Source organism: Sebastes fasciatus, chromosome 10 (assembly GCF_043250625.1).
Source record: "Sebastes fasciatus isolate fSebFas1 chromosome 10, fSebFas1.pri, whole genome shotgun sequence".
Lineage (NCBI taxonomy): Eukaryota > Metazoa > Chordata > Actinopteri > Perciformes > Sebastidae > Sebastes > Sebastes fasciatus.
In genome coordinates, this window is record NC_133804.1 from 23236219 (window position 1) to 23256575 (window position 20357).

Below are 20357 nucleotides of genomic sequence, written 5' to 3' on the forward strand. Positions count from 1 at the left end.
CAATTTTTCATGTGACTTTTTTTTAATCAACTTATTATCATAACATGGTCTATCATATGGTTTGTAATATACAGAAGACAAAATAAAAGAAAGTAGACCAGTTTGATAAACAAACATGAAGTGAAGTCGTGATTCAATTTTGTTTATTTCACTTAGTATCACTTTATTTTCAAGTGAAAGTGAAACCTAAACACAAAAGCGACTAAAGATGCTCATAAAGGGTTAAAGAGAGGGAGGAGTTTGACGTCATTCTGCTCAGTGCACTCAAAGAAGTTAAAAAAGTGAAGATCTATCACTCTGCTCCTATTACCAGTTACAAGAAAGCGAAATCACCAGTAGGAGGACAACTCTCAACACAATTATTTAACAATGCTGGCGACAGTGATGCACAAATATATATAGGACATTAGAGTTCAGTATAGCAGGTATGATTATGTCAAAAATAAAGAGTGCATAACTGTAACAGGCAGTGATTTATGATCTCTGAGTCACCACACACTAACTCACTTTTGGGTTATAATGCTTTAGTAAGAGTTTTAATTTACTATTTTACTTTATCTTATTTAATTGTAGATCTAAGTTTGATATAAAAACACAAAAAAAGCAACCAGAAATCACCTCTGTATATTCAATTCAATTCAAGGTGGCTTTATTGGCATGAAAGGTTCAAATAACAATGTTGTCAAAGCATCAAAATACAAAACACAAATACACAATAGTATTAATATGAATATTAACAGAACATTACAATTGTTATATATTTATATATACTTGTACTTTACTGGAGAATTTCCATTTTATGCTATTTATACTTCCACTTCACTGCATTTCAGAGGGAAATATTTTACTTTTTAGTCCACTATATTTATTTGATAACTTTAGTTACATGTTTCTTGCAGATTCAAATTAATCGTTACAAATATAATAATACATTATGATGTAATATTATAGATTAAGATGAAACTTTATTGATCACTAGGGGAAATTCACAAGCTACCCAGCAGTGTATAAGCTAAACCTTTTACCAGCTGCAACAGGTGGTGTAAACATTAATACATCAATGATTATAATCCAATAATATAATAGGCCATTTTGCATAATGATCATTTTACTTTTGATATATTTTGATGCTAATAGTACTTAAGTAAAAGTTTTGAATGCTGGACTTTTACTTGTAACAGAGTGTTTTTACACTGTGGTATTACTACTTTTACTTAAAGGGGACTTTTTCAGTGCTTGTGCTCATACATTTGGGTATCTGGAGTGCCTACCAACCCACAAACTGTGAAATAAGACAACCCAGTCAGTTTTTTATGGGCTGCTTGGATCAGAAAACATGTGATTCAACAAGCTGTTCAAATTTGGATCCCCTTCCTATGTCACATGCAGGCTCATTAGAATATACCGCACACAGCTTAAGCCAATCAGAGCAGACTGTGCTTTTTAAAAAGACAGGCGCTCAAACGGAGCGTTTCAGACAGAGTGTGAATATATTCAGACACACAGTATGAGAAAAGTAATGTGTTTTTTGAACATTAAAGCATGTAAACATGTTCTAGTAGAAACCCAGAATACAAGTATGAACCTGAAAATGAGCATGATATGTCAACAGAATACGTCAACAGATTATGTCAACAGAATTGCATTGCTAGGCAACAGTTTGGGTCCATGTTTACTTCCTATCAGCTGATATCATTCACATACACTGCAACAGAAAATAAACTGGGACACATTTAGAATGTTTACTTTTAAACCCGTGTAATGGTCTAAATATTGTATATTTGTGACATCACAAATGGACAGAAATCCTAACGTGCTTGTTTCAAACGCACAATTTCTCAATACGGGCTGTGTGTATTTCTCTGTATATTGAGCGCCTCGATACTTTCACAGTATTTATAAAGCACTTAAACCTGCTTTATAATACAAAAGACTTGAAAATCTTACTTTTTACAATATGTCCCCTTTAAGCAGCCTATAACATGATCTTCCACCTCTGCCTACACACCTGTCTCTTTACTCTCTTCACACCAAGGACAACAAAGCCTGACTTTATAATGTCATCCTTGACATTGTGTGTGTGTGTGTGTGTGTGTGTGTGTGTGTGTGAAATAATGTCCCTAAAAATCAATACTAAATGGCTTGACTGTCATAGACATGAACGTGTGTACATCCCAGGCGGTTATTTTTAACGACAGAGTGGTTCATTGTGGTTTGTAGAAGATCTTTGGTGATACTCCCGGCGGTGTTTCTGTGATTCATGAAGAAGCGGTGTCTGTCGACTTCTTCCAGCCGTCAAACTGCTCTCCCGGTCCATTTATGAGATAAAATGACTTTATAACCCACCTCAAGACAACACAATGGATGTACAGCTTCTCTTCTAACGGATTTACACCAGTGTTTTTGGTTTTTATCGAACATAAACGTTACATGCTTCGGATATTTGTACAGTGTTATCTGACGTCAGTTAGCTGTGAGTTAGCTACAGTAGCGAGGCTATTAGCGGTTACTTTAACCGGTAAACTAGTCAACTACCGTGAATCCTAATGGAGGATGATGGAGAAGCCTCCATCAAAGAGATTCAGACTGTCTCCGCCAAGGTGTCCTATGATGATGATGTCCCGAGGACACCGAAACCAGAGCTGAAGAAACTTTTGTTTTTTAAAGTTTACAAGAGGAGGTGGTTTGTTCTGCTGGTGCTGTGTCTGCTGAACTGCTCCAACGCGACGGTGAGTTACCTGAGGGGTTACCTGAGGGGGTTACCTGACGGGTTACCTGAGGGGTTACCTGACGGGTTACCATTAAATGAATAAATAAACAAACCAATCTTCCATTAAAAAACAACAACAGGTTTTTATGGTCGAAAAGACAGAAGATACCAGTTAAAGTATGAGAAGATACTTTAATTGATTTCATATATTTTGAACTCAGAAATACTCGTTAAAAGTAGTAATACCACAGTGTAAAACACTGTAATACAAGTAAAAGTTGCATTTCAAATTATATAAGTATCAGCATTCGGGCTGCAACTCAAAGATATTCAGTTTACTGTCATAGAGGAGTAAAGAAACCAGAAAATATTCACATTTAAGAAGCTGGAATCAGACAGTTTGTTCTAATAACTTAATGCAGCTTGTGTTCTACAAAAAGTTCCAGTTATTTGGTTTTCATTGACTCAAAAATTGACAGCTTCCATCAAATAAATAAATGAACAAACCACTCTTCCATTTAAAAAAACAACAACATGTTTTTATGGTCGAAAAGACCCCGAATCAGAAGATACTTTAATTGATTTCATACATTTTGAACTCTAAAATGTTATGGTATGGAGGACCATTTGTGCCAAAAACAGAGATGACAGAAATACTCGTTAAAAGTAGTAAAACCACAGTGTAAAAAAAACAATGTGCTCCAAGTAAAAGTTGCAATTCAAAACTTACTTAAAGTTATGGTCATGAGGGTTGGGTCATGACCGAAAGAACGAGGTCGCGGGTGCAAGCGGCCGAAATGGGTTTCCTCAGGAGGGTGGCTGGCGTCTCCCTTAGAGATAGGGTAAGAAGCTCAGTCATCCGTGAGGGACTCGGAGTAGAGTCCTTGCTCCTTTGCGTCGAAAGGAGCCAGTTGAGGTGGTTCGGGCATCTAGCACGGATGCCTCCTGGGCGCCTCCCTTGGGAGGTGTTCCAGGCACGACCAGCTGGGAGGAGACCACGGGGAAGACCCAGGACTAGGTGGAGAGATTATATCTCTACTCTGGCCTGGGAACGCCTCGGGATCCCCCAGTCAGAGCTGGTTAATGTGGCCCGGGAAAGGGAAGTTTGGGGTCCCCTGCTGGAGCTGTTGCCCCCGCGACCCGATCCCGGATAAGCGGTTGAAGATGGATGGATGGAACTTACTTAAAGTAAAATTACAAAAGTATAGGCATTGGGGCTGATACTTTAACTATTATTACCACTGGATTATAATTAGTGATGCATTAATGTGTAATCATCACTGATGTTGCAGCTGCCGGGTTACTTAATTCATAATAAAGCATCATTATTTATTTGTTGATTTATTTTTTGTATAGGGCTGTCAATCGATTAAAATATTTAATCGCGATTAATCGCACGGTTGTCCATAGTTGATCGCACATTTTTTATCTGTTCAAAATGTACCTTAAAGGGAGTTTTGTCAAGTATTTAACACTCTCGTCAACATAGGAGTTGGCAAATATGCGTGCTTTATGCAAACATATGTATATATTTATCATTGGAAATCAATTAACAACACAAAATAATGACAAATATTGTTCAGAAACCCTCACAGGTACTGCATTTAGCATACAAAATATGCTCAAATCATAACATGGTAAACTCAAGCCCAACAGGCAACAACAGCTGTCAGTGTGTCAGTGTGCTGACTTGACTATGACTTGCCCCAAACTGCATTTGATTATCATAAAGTGGGCATGTCTGTAAAGGGGAGACTCGTGGGTACCCATAGAACCCATTCACATATCTTGAGGTCAGAGGTCAAGGGACCCCTTTGAAAATGACCATGCTAGTTTCTTCTCCCCAAAATTTAGTGCAAGTTTTGAGCGTTATTTAGCCTCCTTCGTGACAAGCTAGTATGACATGGTTGGTACCAATGGATTCTAGCTTTGAAATTTAGCCAACTACAACCTAAAAATCGCAAGTTGCGTCAATACGTTAAAGAAATTAGTGGCGTCAAAACAAATTTGCGTTGACGCAATATTGTGTTATCGCGTTAACTTTGACAGCCCTAATTTTGTATTAATAAACTGAATCTGCAAGTAGCTAGTCACAAATATTGTCAAATAAATATAGTGGAGTAAAAAGTAAAGTATTGGCTTCCAAAATGCAGTGAAGTAGAAGAATAAAGCAGCAGAAAATGGAAAAACTAGTAAAGCAGAAGTACCCCAAAGTTGTAAAAATCACAGTACGAAAATGTCTCATTAATATTCAAATAATCGAGTCAAACCTGCCATTAAGCCCCAGCCCAGCATTCTGGTTCATGCAGAAACATAAAAAATCCTGCAAAAAAAATTACAAATTCAAAACCACGGGACGTTTAAAGGTGGAGTTAAAATGCCTCCACTTCAAGATCTCTTGAAAGTCTCTGCAACTTGAATTACTGCTTTTGATTAAGAGCTGGTGGTTCTTTTATTAGATATCTGAAAGTCTTTGAGCTCTTTCTCGAGTTAAATAGCAGCTGTGGCTAGATGACATGTGGTGCCTCCTTCTGTTTGCTGGAACTTGATCTAATTCCCCGGGGATGCTGTCATTGAAAAGCAGAGTGTGCCTGGAGGCAAGTGATCCCCTCCCGTCACCTATTTCCAGCTCCCGTGGGACTCGTCCTCTCTATGGGAGCTATTGTTTCCACAGGGCTGGTGTTCCCACTCACAAAAGATGCTCAGGTGGCGGAGAGTCATTCATGATGTGGCAAATAACAGCTGATGAGCAAGTTAGACATCAATCAGGCTGACATTAGTAGCCCTACTGAGGGTTCAGGGTGGGATTTACAAAAAAACTGTGGTCAGCCTTTGATTTTTGTCTTGTAAATTGATTTTGAGAACCATGCATGTTAGTGTTCAACCACAGAAAGTGTGTTGGTCATGTGGAAAGACTTGTGAAACTGCATGCAGAACATAAAACACCAGATGTTTAATTTGAAAGAAATAAAGATAAAACTGTTGAGGTGGAGAAACGCCAATTTAGCTACTTCCCTTTAGCGTTGGGTATCGAAGCCAGTAGTAAAAAAAACTGTAAAATACAAAGCCCAGGTGAGTTATCCAGACATCCAGAAAATATATCAGGCACTGCTCACTGATGACAAACCTGGCGGTGAAGCAGACTCCGGTTTTGTCATTTTGGAGGATACGGTTTACAGGAAAACCAAACATCCTGACCGTGGTGACCTATACCAGGTATATGTACCACAGTCACTTCGGCCAGTCGTCTTGCATGCATACCACGATAATCCTTTGAGTGGTCATTTTGGACGATATAAGACCCAGCAAAGGATTCGTGAAGTTGCCTACTGGCCGAAAATATGGACAGATGTCGCGGAATATGTAGGATCTTGTACTATTTGTCAGAAATATAAACCTGAGTCCAGGAAGCCTGCTGGCTTGCTCCAGCAGACAAAGGTAACGGAGCCATGGGAAATGCTTGGTTTGGACCTCATGGGCCCTCTGCCTCGTAGTTCCCTGGGAAACACCCAATTACTTGTTGTGGTAGACTATTATAGTCGTTGGGTTGAGTTGTTTCCTTTACGTAATGCTACTGCTTCCACAATCAGCAAGTGTCTGCGGAAGGACATCTTTACATGTTGGGGTGTCCCAAAAAATGTCTTATCAGATCGGGGACCTCAGTTCACATCAGGTTTTCAAAGAGCTGTGTGATAGCTGGGGGGTTGTCCATAAACTCACAACTGCCTATCATCCACAGACTAACATGACTGAGCGTATTAACCGCTCGCTAAAAAGCATGATAGCTTCGTATGTTGGAGAGAAGCATAAGAGTTGGGATCGTTTCATACCGGAGTTGCGTTTTGCCCTGAACTCCGCAGTCAATGAAGCCACCGGCTTTTCCCCAGCTGAGCTGCTGCTTAGAGAGTCTTTGAAGGGACCTTTTGCCAGAGCTCTTGAGCCCTCTTCTCAGGTCCCACGTGCTCTGAAAAATGTCCAAGGTCTGGTAGAGTCTAATCTGGCACAGGCAAAAAGGAAACAGGCTCATACCTACAACAAAAACAGGCGACATGTCACATATGAAATGAAGGATAGGGTCTGGATGAAAGCCATCCCGTCTCCAAGGCTTCCAAAAATTATACAGCTAAACTGGCCCCACGATGGATTGGTCCGTACCGCATTGTTGAGCAGGTAGGCCCTGTGAATTACAGGATTGTGCGTGAGGACACCGGACAGGATCTAAGGGTGTGATTTGAAGGAGTGTCGCCCAACCTTTGTTGAGGTGGAGGCTCAGGAGAGAGAGGCGGTCATGCACATTTTTCTGGACAGTGACACTAGTGATGAGGATGAATTTATGTTTTTTTTGTGACATTGTATTAAAGGTAAATAACTGTCAAAAGGATGTGTGTGAAACACCTTGGAGGTGGTGTTTATTATACGGGGGAGGGAGTGTGGCAGCTGCCAATTCTCTGGTGCTTGCTGTTGTTTCCCTTTTCCCTGGTGTTTTTTTGGTTGAATTGCTGAGTGATTAGAGGGTTATTCAGTTCACCTGTTGAGCAGGGTGTGGGGACTGGCTCTTAAATGATAGTTGAGAACAGCTTGGTGCATTCCCCTATTGGCCAATCAGGGTGTAACGATGCCCTTTGTGTAGGGCTTAAAAGAGGAGAGAAACTGTACACCCAGTGTCATTCTGATCTCTCCTTCACTAAATGCAACATGTGTCATTAGCCAAACCAGAAACTGGTCTATTTTAGGCCCTTTTGAGATTCTGTGCTCTTTGTGTTTTGTTTATTGAGAGTGTGACTATCCTAGTTGGGGAAACAAAATAAATACCAATCAATTGGGTTACCTGCACTGGGACGTTTAGGTGCTATTTGTGCAAGAATCTGGCTTGCCTCACGATAGCCTAACGCCTGCAGGCTGTGTTTTGTTATTCTATTCATTTGTTGATTTTCAATGAAACCCTTTATACCCATTTCTTTTAGTGTATTTTATTTGGGAAAACTTTAAAGGAGGGTAAGAGGAAAAATAAAAACAATATTTCAGTTTCCTTAATTGTTTGTTATTGTAGAGGCATTTGTTCATTATTATTATTAAGGAGGCATTTTATTTTATATTATTATGTGGATGGGAACGGTTTTTCAGTCTTTTGCCTGAACAACTAAAGTCTGGGGAAATCAGTACCGCCACAGTATGCAGTATACAGTATACAGTATACAGTACATACTGCGTTCGTCAGTAGTATGTAGTAGGCGGTTTCAGATACAGCCATAGTCTTGATTGCTAGTTTTTTTATCAAATATTTCCTGATTTTAATAATAGTTTTGCAAATTTTAGACTGCATTTTATTTAAGCAACATTATTGTGTGGTTGCTTTGTGTTTCAGACAAAATCCAACACTGATATGTTTGAGACGTTTGGCTTTATTTTTATTTTGTTAAATAGAAAAAGTGCACAACATTTTTATATTCCTCAATGTGAGGTATTTAAAAAATGAGTGTACTAAAACACAAGTATTTTATTGCCACTTGTTCCAACAATAGCAATAAACAAATTTTGATAATCAATTAATCGGTTTGAGTATTTTTTAAGAAAAAAAGTCCAAATTCTCTGATTTCAGCTTCTTAAATATGAACATTTATGGTTACTAAGACAGTAAACTGAATATCTTTGAATTGTGGACAAAACAAGACATTTGAGGACGTCATCTTGGGCTTTGGGAAACGCTGATCGACATTTTTCACCATTTTCTGACATTTTATAAACCAAACAACTAATTCATTGAGAAAATAATCCACAGATTAATCAACAGTGAAAATAATTGTTAGTTGCAGCCCTTAAATTATATGTGATATTCAAAGTACATTTTAGAGTTAAGCAATTTATCATTTCATATTAAGGCCACAAAAGGAAGACAGTGATACGGAAGAAAAAAAAACAAGTTTTGTTCATTTGAATTGAAGTAACTTGTGTGAGTTTCCTTCGACGGTTGTAAACCATCTGATTTATTTATAGGTGTCTGCAGCATGAAGCATTGTGGTTTCAGTACAATATGAAACTCCATTAGTGGAAACTAGAAATGTTGTGGTAATGAATATTGTTCAGTTCAAGCCAAGATGCATTCAAGTTTTGTCAAAAGCAGTACAGACAGAGGTATACAAAGCATCACTGACAACCTGACGTTCTTGACAGTCAACCATTTCCTCTGCAAAGAGATAACGGTCTCTAGAATAAGAAAGTCAACCCCTTCCTCTGCAAACAGAAACCGGTCTCTAGAATAAGAAAGTCAACCCCTTCCTCTGCAAACAGAAACCGGTCTCTAGAATAAGAAAAGCAGGAATGTGTGAAAATGTAAAATCCCAAGCATTTCACCCTGTAGGAGACAGGACTGGCATTGTGTGTTCGGTTCAGCTGACCAGCTTATGTTAACTCGGCGGCATAAATTAGGTTTTCTTCATTGTCCACCAAACAGAGAGTTGTACTGGTGCTGCCTTTGTGGTCTCAGTGTTTAGTTTACAGGTCAGATTCATTCAGTCGGTTCAGATATAGTGTATACACTTTTGTTGCCGTTTTACATGCAGCTCTCCAGACTGGTGTATGAGAATGCCATACTCTTTATAAATACTGGGTTAATATATAAGCACCGGTCACACACACACATTTATGGTTGTAGTGTGTAACTTACCTTTACTTGCATGAAACAAGCAGAATTCATGGAAAGATCCTGATTATGACAGTAATTTGGATGCGTTTACATGCACTGCAGTAACATGGTTACTGTATAATCTGTGTTTACAAGATTCTTTATGGGCTCTTTAGTGAAAGAGATAACATAGATTTTCAGTATAGTTTGAGTGTGTCTGAATTTAAAGGGGTTCACTGTTAAGCAGTAAAACAAACATCAACTTATTTAGGCTTCTAGGGATCAGCCCGAGGTGACGTCCTCAAATGTCTTGTTTTGTCCAAAACTCAAAGATATTCAGTTTACTGTCATAGAGGAGTAAAGAAACCAGAAAATATTCACATTTAAGAAGCTGGAATCAGAGAATTTTGACTTTTTTTTCTTAAAAAAATACTCAAACTGATTAATCGATTATCATAATTTAATAGTTGACAACTAATTGATTAATCTTTGCAGCTCTAAACTATTGATGGTAGTATTGTCACTTTCACCCAGTTTGTCCAGTAGCATAAAAAATGTCCTGTTGTACCTTCATTGGCTGAACGGCATCATGCATGTTAACTGGTGTCATATGAGAGCCGATTGAGGAAATCCTAGAGACCATTTCTCTCTCACATGAGCAAGTCTTTCCATTTCCTCTTTGTGTCCCCGTCACATGACTACAACAAGATACTTCATCATCACTAAAATACAACTGTTTTTTTAGGGTTGCCCACTAAGAAGATCAAACTGGGGTTGACAGCTGTAACTTCAGAGATCAAACAAATGAAACATTGTGTTTGATCAGTTCTCTTATATATTATCACATTTGGCACACTTCAAATTACTGTACATGAAGACTGTAGACATCCTTTCATCTATTATCTACAGCATACTTTAAACACAATATAATCAACAGTATGATTTAAGTAAAATGATTGCTGTACACTCATTTAATGGATTTGCTGCTGAGATGAACTTGTAATAAATACAATTTATCAAATTAATAAACATCTGTGGCATAAATCGACTCGCAGCACTGAACTGAGAGCAAATACAGAAACTAAAGTGTTGGTATTCTACTAAAATCTGAGAACTAAAAAGCTGGCTGGTGTCAACTCAAACCTTTACACTCTGCAGATTTACAAAAGACCAATCGGGCTTTTTTTCTGCTTGGTTTGCTACTTATACTACTACTACTACTACTACTCAGTTATATTTCCTAATTTTTCTTCTTTTAATACCTTCTATTATCATATATTTCTCTTTTTTTATATTCTTTGAGATATGTTATTGTTTTGTATCATGTCTATATTGAAACATTGTCATATCTCAGTCTAAGAGCTGATCCAATCCTTTGAACAAATCCCTTCATGTGTCTTCCCAGATATGGATCACCTTTGCACCAGTAGCGGACCAGTCTGCCAAGTTTCTGAATGTCACTCTGGAGCAAATCAACCAGTTGTCACTGGTCTACATGTTGGTGGCCATACCGCTCAGCTTTGCGACCACATGGATGCTGGACAGCGTCGGGCTGCGGAGCACGGTACGAACCTCACTCTGAAAACTCTGAAAGTCTCTTGTCTTATTTGTCTTGTAGGCTACAACTGTTTTGCTTGATTCAGTATAATGGACCTGCAATTAGAGGGAAATTAGTTGTCACTCTACTGTTCCTTTAGTTTAGTTTTTTACTGGGAGATCTCTTTCAGTGTGAGCCAGTTCAAACAGTGGGATCTGGGGTTTGTTTTTTATGACAACAACTACAAGGGGCAAATGATTTTTAAATTTCGTATTAAATTCGTTGCAGCATTTTGACCTTATGCCATCTCGACTTTGCAGATGATTCTGGGAGCCTGGCTGAACATGCTCGGAGGCCTGATGCGTTTCATTGGGGCAGTGGCCCCCCCGAGCAATGATCATACAGACAAGTTCTATGTAGTGATGTTGGGTCAGACCCTTGGTGCCCTGGCTCAGCCCCTCATCATCTTCGCCCCCACCAAGCTGGCAGCTCTCTGGTTCCCTGAGAACCAGCGCGCCACCGCTAACATGATCGCCTCGATGGGTGAGTGATTTAGTACTACTGAGAGCTGGGCGGGAATTAGCTAATACAGCTTTCACAGTTTCAATACAGCTGTTACCAATGTAAGCGCACAATCTTAAAGGCTTTCCTCCCGGGTAATAATCATATATACTTTAAAAAGAGAGCAACACATCAGCCAAAACAATTTTATATATTGAGTTTTTTTTTTTTTTTAGCTTATTGTGAACTACTTATGCCCCCAAGTGACGAAAAAATATATTGTTGCAGCTTTAATGAATAACACTTTCACCACATTTTGCTGTTGAAGCACCCCTGATCAATATATTTGAATTTAGAGGATTAGAGGATTTTATTCTAAAATGTAAAAAGAGGAAAGAAAAGTTATTATCAGCTTTATTTAAACCACCTGATACATCGTTGATGAGCAGACTACTTAGGCAAAAGTAACAACCTTATGGTTTTGGACCAGCTGTCGGCCAATTGCCAGCGCATTTTCACCATCTGTCATCCATATTAGCAGGTAATAAACTGTCCTTTTCAAGGTCCTAAAGCTATCTTAAATATTTAGTTGAGTGTAAAGTGACAACCGAAGACAGCAACTTGTAAATTTAGATAAAATTGGTCTAAATTTCAGAAGAAATACAGCCAACAACATGTAGACTTAAGGCCTCTGTCAAAAAGAAAAAAGAAATTTCGTTATAAAATATTTCAACTTTTATTGGGGGAAAAAACCTTGTTGCATGATTTTTAATTAGTATTTCTATATTTTTAAAGTAAAATTATACTTTGTGTTGGTGCCTCATATCATGTTGTTTTTTGTGCTCTTTGTATCAAATAATAAGTAGGAGCTGATTCAGTTTCAGCACGTGCTGTAAAGTGTGGGGAAGCACTTACAGTTTTGCGTGTCAGCAAATATGTGTACACAGCAAAAAAGGCATGTGTCCAGAGATAAATTACCAGTGTAAAATATACATTTTTTTTTTATTGTAATTTTTATGCTTTAAAGAAAAGGAAATATGAGATATTTATTGACGATTGACAGTTTTCATATATTCCATGTCGTCACCAATACAACTGAGACGACTGAAACAGGAAATAACATTGATTCTTAATAGACAGAAATTAGAATAACCCTCAATTACACTTCTCTTTTCCCTCCTCAGCCAATCCCATGGGCATCCTGCTTGCTAGCATCATCTCTCCCTCGGTGGCTAAAACATCTGCACATATCCCAGACCTGGTGAGCTGAACTAAGAGAGAGTCTTAGTCTTTTAGTTTGACTGTTATGATGCTGATCAGTAGCTGGCTGAACATTTCAAGGGTTAGGGTTAGGTATCACTACAACTACAAGTAGTAAGCTACTTGTTCAGCCCCAAATGGTTGGCAGACAAGGTTAGCAACTAGCTGGTGGAGAAGGTGGATCATCTAGCAGCTGAAGAGTCAGATCTTTTTCTCAAGAGTTGGTGGACTTACATTCATTAGTTAATCATTACTCCAAATTAATGCTAATGTTGATGAATGGTGGATGTGTAAATAGGCATCGGCAATGTCCCTGGATTGAGTCTTATTTACTTTGTGCCATATAAACCCTCTTCTCTCCCCCTTGTTTCCTGTAACTCTCTATTGTGAACCATCCAGTAATGACAAAATTGTAAAAAAAAAAAGAGACATCAGTTGGCCTAGAATCAGAGGATTCCCAGAGGGCATTGTGGGATTTCAGCTGCTTATACAGAAAACTGCAGCATCTGAACTGTGTGGCTCTGTGGCACCTCACCTGCTAATGATGATAAATTGTCTTTGATTTCAGGTGCTAACATCCATTTATCATCACATTATGTGTGTTTCATCCCTCCTCTAGTTGATTGTCTATGCGGTCCCGGCATGCATCATCTGTTTCCTAGCAACAGTGGGGATACGGAGCAGCTTTCCCCCGACGCCGCCGTCAGCCAGTGCCGAGTCCTCCTGCTCCGAGCCGTACATACAGGGGATCAAACTGGTGAGGACACGAGGAGGGTGGAAAAGACAAACATGCCCGTCAAATCACCAAGTCAGAATCACACTTGGATCTATATTAGGCAGATCATTAGGCGGCGGTAGACTGTATTCGTCATTCAAAAAGGGAAACCGAAGACCAAGGACGGCGGATATACAAGCAGTTGTTATGATTTGTACAGGAAACGAAGCAGCGTTTGCCGACCATTTTCACACCACTCTCACCCTTACTTAGCTTCATTCCAGATGGCCATGTCGTTGTGAAAATATCGGTGTATTAGAGTGATCAGATGAGATGAAAAGGAAAAATTAGAAGAGCCTTCTGTGTTTTTCCTCTTGACTTTACTCGTTGACTTGCTTTCCTCACTTCCGTTTCTCCTCTCGTGTACTGATTCGTTTAAACTGAACAGCCAATCAGAGTTATTTCTCACCGACGGGCTCCGCCGCCGATTCAACATGCTGAATCGGCCGAAAAACCTCCGACACAGGGAGACTAGAGCCGACGATGCGGGACACATCACAAAAATCTAGGCTGACAGATGCTCACCGACGGCCTCAAACTGTCTGACAGCCGACCATCGGCTTGGTGTGTCAGGGCCTTTATAATAATACAAACTGCGGCACCCGGCTAAACGGGTTTGTCAAGCTTGTCTGACCTAGCAGTAACTCAGTAACTAAGGGCGCGGGACTTAGGATCAGCTAATTGCTGAGATCTCGGAACACAGCGACATCGCCAAGAAGAGGTTCTACGGGGAAAGAATAGTGGTCAGATAATCAGGCTTTAAACAAACAAAGTGAAGCTGAACGTTACTCAAACTGACCAAATCCATCATTTTTCAAAGACCAACTTGATTTAGGTGTGATGAAACACAGAAATCCTTGGCTTGTCATAATCTCAACCATACATAACAATTATTGGTCCAGCATGCTCTTTTCTAGCGACATTCACATCAACCAGAAGCTCCACAGATCTTCTATTGGTGTTTAGAGCAGCTGTTGACATGTACTTTTCACACTTTGATGCTGTTACATTTGCATGTAACAGCTGTTTAGTGGATGTAATAATTCTCTTGAATATAAACTGCCCACCCTTACAGCTTTATTTTGTTTTAAGTAACTTCATTCTGTTTACCACTTTATTTATTTTCAGTTCTTTTTGTTCATTATATGTTCTCTGTGCGCGCTGATATTTAGTTTCTCTGGTTGAATGCTGTTGCTGCAGTGACCTTATTTTCCCGTGAAGTTTTTCTTACAAATCTTTTTTTATCGGTTTCCTCTGTAGTTACTGAGGAACAAAGCCTACCTCGTCCTGCTGCTGTGCTTCGGTTCGGGCATCGCTGTTTTCACCTGCTTCTCCACGCTGCTGGAACAGATCCTGTGTGTGCAGGGATACACCAATGTAAGTACACTGGGAGGATGAGACAACACATTGATTTCCATGAGGAACAGTTAGGTGTTAATTGGATCAATTTATATGAATTGGGCAATAAAAGCAACACAGACAGCATATTTGATAATAAATGTTGGTGGATTTACAGTCTAAAAACATGACACAGTGATGTAAAAGTGGGAAAATTGGGAATAAAGTTTAAATAAATTGATTATTTACTTTATAAATGCACAAATATAGGTATTGGCAGAACACAAATGATCTTAAGTAACTGATGTAACAAAAGGAAAGAAACCATCCCTGGTCTTTTACATACTGGATTAAAAGTTTAATAATAAACGTGCAACATCTTATTGCTGCAGGAATTCGCCGGCATTTGTGGCGCTCTCTTCATCGTGTTTGGCATCATTGGCGCCGCTGGCCTCGGCGTCTTCGTCGACAAGACCAAGAAGTTCATCGAAGCCACGAAGATCAACATGAGCTTCACTGCTATTTCATGCATCGCCTTCTCAGTGGTGAGGACATAAGACAGGACACCTGTATGTGTTTCTAGTTTATTCAAGGAGAGTGGATACTCCTCGTCCTTCCACTACACTGAGTGGTTCATTAAGGTTGTGAAGGCTGATAGAGAAATACAGGAGGAAATGCTCTGGCTAGATGTGAAAGAGTTTGAGAAGGATAGTAGTTAGTTTACTCCGTACATTTATTTAAATAGTGAGTAGTTTTTTTATGTAAAGTTCATCTTAGTTTAAAGTAACTTGGTACCGTCACATTACTTTCAGAAAATGCCTTTAAAATCTTTCCTTTAATAACTTTAAATGTACAGAAGTAAACATTTATAATAGAATTCACGGCTATCTAAAGAAAACCTCTCAGATGAAATTCCGGTAGATTCCAGCTTATTGATGCTGCTCGTGTTTGATGTGCAAACACTTGGCTTTTGTTTTGACAGTTTGTTTTGCTGTAATGTAAATGCAGCAGTTCAGTGAAGTACATTATAAATAAAATCACTACGCGAGGTTATCCAGAGGACAACAAAAACAAAAAGAAGACTTTCTTTGTTTTTCCCTTCCAGAAGCCCGGGATATATTTACAGTAGAGTAAAGACACTTTCTGAAGTTAAAGGAAAAAAAATGTGGATATTTAAATATGCCAACACATCATCAAGGTTCAGTGTAGAATATTTGTTGTCATTCTCTCCATAGACAGTACTCAGTAGTATTCAGGGATAGGGATGGGGCGATATAGGATTTTATTGCAGATCGCTGTCTAGCTCGCTATCGTGGTAGAGAAGTTTAAAATAAACAAACTAAACAAATAACTAGCAAAAGAAAACTATCAAAAATCGAGAATAATAAAACAAACATTACTACTTATTATTAGTAAAACAAAAACTAAATACTAATGACAACTAAATAGCTCCAACAAGGAGTAAAGCTGGACCAGTGATACTGAGCTGCCAAATGGACACTATATGAAAATAATATTATGTATATTTATACATTTATGTCAAAGTTATTGGGTAAGAAAGGGACACAGAGAGATCCCACTTCTTAACAAAGCAACGTTTGATTTCATATTGAATGTTTTCCTGCCCTGTTGATATTCAGAGCTGCTCTCGTCCTCTCAGGTGTCTCTGATGCCGCATCAGAAAGTCGTCGTGGCTGTCGTCTGCTCTCTTTTTGGCTTTTTTGGTTTCTCCATTTACCCGGTGGCCATGGAGCTGTCTGTGGAGTGTTCGTATCCCGTCGGAGAAGCCACATCAGCCGGACTCGTCTTCGTATCGGGGTACTACTAGTTTAAAACACATTTTCTACCCAGATGTTTTCCCCACATTTCTGTATTTCTGCTCAAAGAAAATCAGTTTGCAGTTAAATGCTGTCCTTTTACAGCCAGCACAGCTCAGAATATGTTCATGTAATAGAAAGTAAATGCTTGTTCCACAAATGGTATTTTTAAAATCCAATTCCCCCCCCAGATTTTATATATATATATACAGTATGTACTTTATGTGAAATTCCTATTAATCACGACTGTTTCCTGATCTCTTCCAGACAGATTCAGTCTGTTCTCTACATCCTCCTCCTTCAGGGTTTAACCAAACGCATCGCAGACTCCCCGGTGTCGACCTGCGGGGACGCAGTCCGGAGCTGGAAGGGTAGGTCACATGATGTTACACCACCATGATGATGGTGGTTGTTTGGATTTAAAAGCGTCACAGTCCTGCATGTCTTATGACCTTAAATTTACATTTCCTGTTACCATGATTAACACATCTTTGGACTGTGGGAGGAAGCCGGTGAACCCGGAGAAAACCCACGCTAACACGGGGAGAACATGCAAACTGCACATAGAAGGGCCCTAAGCCGGGTTTGAACCTGCGATCCTCTGAGGTGGCGGTGCTAACCACTGCAAAAATAAAACATTTACTTATATTAAATTCCCACTAATGGAGTTCCTCTATTTCCCTGTTGACATGATGCTTTATCAGCCTCACACGTCCTCCTGGACTTTAACTTTACAAAGAACTTGTAAACTTTGGCGACTGAAGATGTTGAGATCGCAACTAAAGAACTACATTTTAACCTGGAGGTTTCTCCCCCTCAGTGCCGATGATGGTGTTGGCGGGACTGTGCACTTTCTTCACATGCTGCTTCGTGATCTTCTTCCACACGCGATACAGACGACTGGAGGCCGAGGAACAAGCGACTTACGGGACCAAAGAAAGAAAAGCCTCGACCACCTCCTCCGAGCAACCTCCGAGTGTGGAGAAGTGAACCTGTTGGTACTGAACCCTTAAGTCAACACATTCATATTCCCACTGATGCTTTTGTCCAACACTGGGGCCAAACTTTTGTGTACGTGGAGTTACGATAACGTACATGAAATCCTCAGAATATTATAAAACGGTATCTGCATCAGTAAACTCTGCAGATTGTCTTAATCATTCCATTTCTGAAAATTAAGAATATAACGATACTTTGCAAGACAGTAAATTCACGATACAAATATGTGACGATTCAAATCTCTGAGATGAAAAATGAATCGCGATACTATTTTTAAACAGCAGAGGGCCATATCTACTGTTGTCTTCGCATCAGTAGCTGGATTGATGAGTAAAGACGTGGCGGCCGCAGGTGAAGATTACAAAATTGACGATGCACCAAACTGTTTAAAATCTCTGAGTTGCGGTACCATTTTGGCTCCCTAAGTCAGAAAATGAAATAGGTGATTTGGGATTTGTTTTAAAGTTCAATTAATTTATTTTTTTTGTATTTTCAGTTTCACTTTTACAAAGAAAATTTTGCAAATTTTATACTTTACCTCAGAAATAATTAAGGATTCTTTAATTTGATAAAGAAAACATGAGAGCAAATCTACTTTGTAGAATATTTTGTCTCATTTTGTAAAAACAATTTAGAGAAAATCACCTATCAAATAGTGACTTGAGTTACATCCCTACTAAAAATGAAAAATGGATTCTTGTAATGTTTTGAAATATTTACGCAAAAAAGTCGTTTTTAGGGAGGAAATCTATTAAAATGATTGTTTTCTAGCCTCTTTGTTCTCAGTTAGCTGGGAAAACAGTTCTCTGACAGGAAGCAAAACCTTTACGTTCTTACACTGAACATGTGTATTTAAATGATTTTTCTTTTCTTCCTGGGTCTTGAGAGGAAGGTCATTTTTTTACAAAACCTTTGATTGTAGTAATAGGAGAGAAAATGAACACAAACCAAAACCACGATGCACCTGCTCTGGAAAAATGCACATTTTCTGTTAAGGGCAAATGTATTTCCTTGAAAACGTTCCCTCAATGCACCCACTCTACTTCTGCTTCGGTGTTTTGTTTTCTTCCAGCTGTCACCGAACACGTTGACTATTTAAAACACAGCAGGTCTATTTTCTGCCACTGAGCAGAGAAGAACTGTGGATTCAACAAAAACCTGATGTTTACTGCTGATGTGTTGGATCACGGAAACATTTTCTGCCATCAGACTCCACACGGAGCTGCTCGAAATAACTCACTGTCACATCATCATCGGCACATTTTGTATCTCTTCCTATCAAACTAAAACCACTGGGAAAGTTACTGTTTACTGACATACTCTGAATAGTCTGCAGGTTCTCTGACAGACTACCGAGAACTGAAACCACTGTTTCCTATTTTGTGTTAATGAGCAGATAAACCAAAACAGAATAATACTGTTGTACCAATAATCATGTTCTGTGTTAACTGTCATTGTGTTGTGGAAAAATACCCCTAATAACAGCATTTAACTACTTGTTAATGCCTTACATTTGTACAAATGCTTCCAGTTTGAGGACTGCAAAACAGGTTTAAAGGATGTTGAAGCCTTGTAGACGGTTGTGGGTTTTGTGCAATAAAGGGGAATAAATTCAGTACTGATTCTGTATATTTTAAATAAGCCTGACATAACATTGTACTGACTGTTGTTGTTGTTTTTACTTTTTTGTACTCGCAAAGAGAAGAAGAGATTAATAGTTTTGTATTTTAAGAGGCAATGTGAGCAACACGTGTAAATACAAATATCATATATCCTTTTCACTCGAGTGGGTTTCTGAAGGCCAAGGCCTGAAAGCCTGTTTTATTGCCTTAAAATGCCAAATAAAATGTTACCTAAAAGATTCAGTTCCTCCTCCCAGTCTGATTCTTATCATGGAGGAGACTACGTTAAGTCTAAGTAGACTGGAAAAACATTTAGTGTCAGCAGTTGTTTAAGGCAGACCTTTTTCACAGTGTATAATATGACAGACGGGAAAGCACAGGTATAACTTCTAACATTAATGATGGCTCCGTTCCAGCCATTCAACCATTATAATTAATGCCAGAATCCCAGCACAGTCTGGCGCACCTAAACTGAATGGAGACATCGTTGCACCTGTTGCTGTCCCAGGGTTAGTTACTACAAATGATCTAAATCAAAACCTCTGAGACACACTGCCCCCTTTTAAATAAAGACGATTCACTCAGCAACGTATCTGAGCAATTATAAGTACATTTTGTTAAAACAAAATTACATTTAATGATATTTAAATTCATGTAGCCGATTTCTGGGCGAGCAGTGGGAAACAGACTGGCTTACATTTGATATTTAAAGCAAGCCTGTGTAACTTTTAATGGGAAGCAGACTGTGTTCCCAGGGTCCTATGTTCTTGATATAAACTAACATTGTAAGAGGGCTATCTTCACATTTCAAATTGCAAAGGAGTGAAGGGAGATGGATGTTTCAAATACAGTTTGAATAGTAAAAATCCGTTCAGCCACTGTGGAGATATTGCATCTAAAGAAAAGAAAGAATTTTTTCTAGGAGTATGAGATGTGTTGCTGCTTGTGCTTTCAAAGTGTTTAAGCGACACCTACAGTCTCAGCAACCTGCTTTAGCCAGAGATGACATGGTTTCTAGAGAGCACAAGAAAACTGCCTATGCATTCTGCCTATTTTTGTTATATTTGTATCTACACTTTTTTACGCAGCATAACTTCAATTTACTTAATTTAAAAATTGTCTGAGAAACCATGACCATTTGGGGCAAATAAAAAAAGCATGCATTTAACATAAATA

At 38.9% G+C, this 20357-nt stretch overlaps 1 protein-coding gene across 1 annotated transcript; it reads left to right on the forward strand.

Annotated features, from left to right (window-relative positions):
• Positions 1-2219: 2219 nt before the first annotated feature.
• On the forward strand, positions 2220-19424 carry slc49a3 (solute carrier family 49 member 3). The gene is made up of 10 exons (XM_074649040.1): positions 2220-2729; positions 10738-10896; positions 11190-11412; positions 12555-12631; positions 13250-13387; positions 14666-14782; positions 15136-15288; positions 16404-16561; positions 16828-16931; positions 17381-19424. The coding sequence occupies exons 1-10, from the start codon at positions 2547-2549 to the stop codon at positions 17548-17550; spliced, it is 1482 nt and encodes a 493-aa protein (XP_074505141.1). The 5' UTR covers positions 2220-2546; the 3' UTR covers positions 17551-19424.
• Positions 19425-20357: the final 933 nt, after the last annotated feature.

Coding starts and splice junctions, on each gene's coding strand:
- slc49a3 (XM_074649040.1), top strand. CDS start 2,547: ATGGAGGATGATGGAGAAGCCTCCATCAAAGAGATTCAGACTGTCTCC. Junction 15,289..16,403: donor CATGCATCGCCTTCTCAGTG/GTGAGGACATAA, acceptor TCGTCCTCTCAG/GTGTCTCTGATGCCGCATCA. Junction 16,932..17,380: donor CGCAGTCCGGAGCTGGAAGG/GTAGGTCACATG, acceptor TCTCCCCCTCAG/TGCCGATGATGGTGTTGGCG.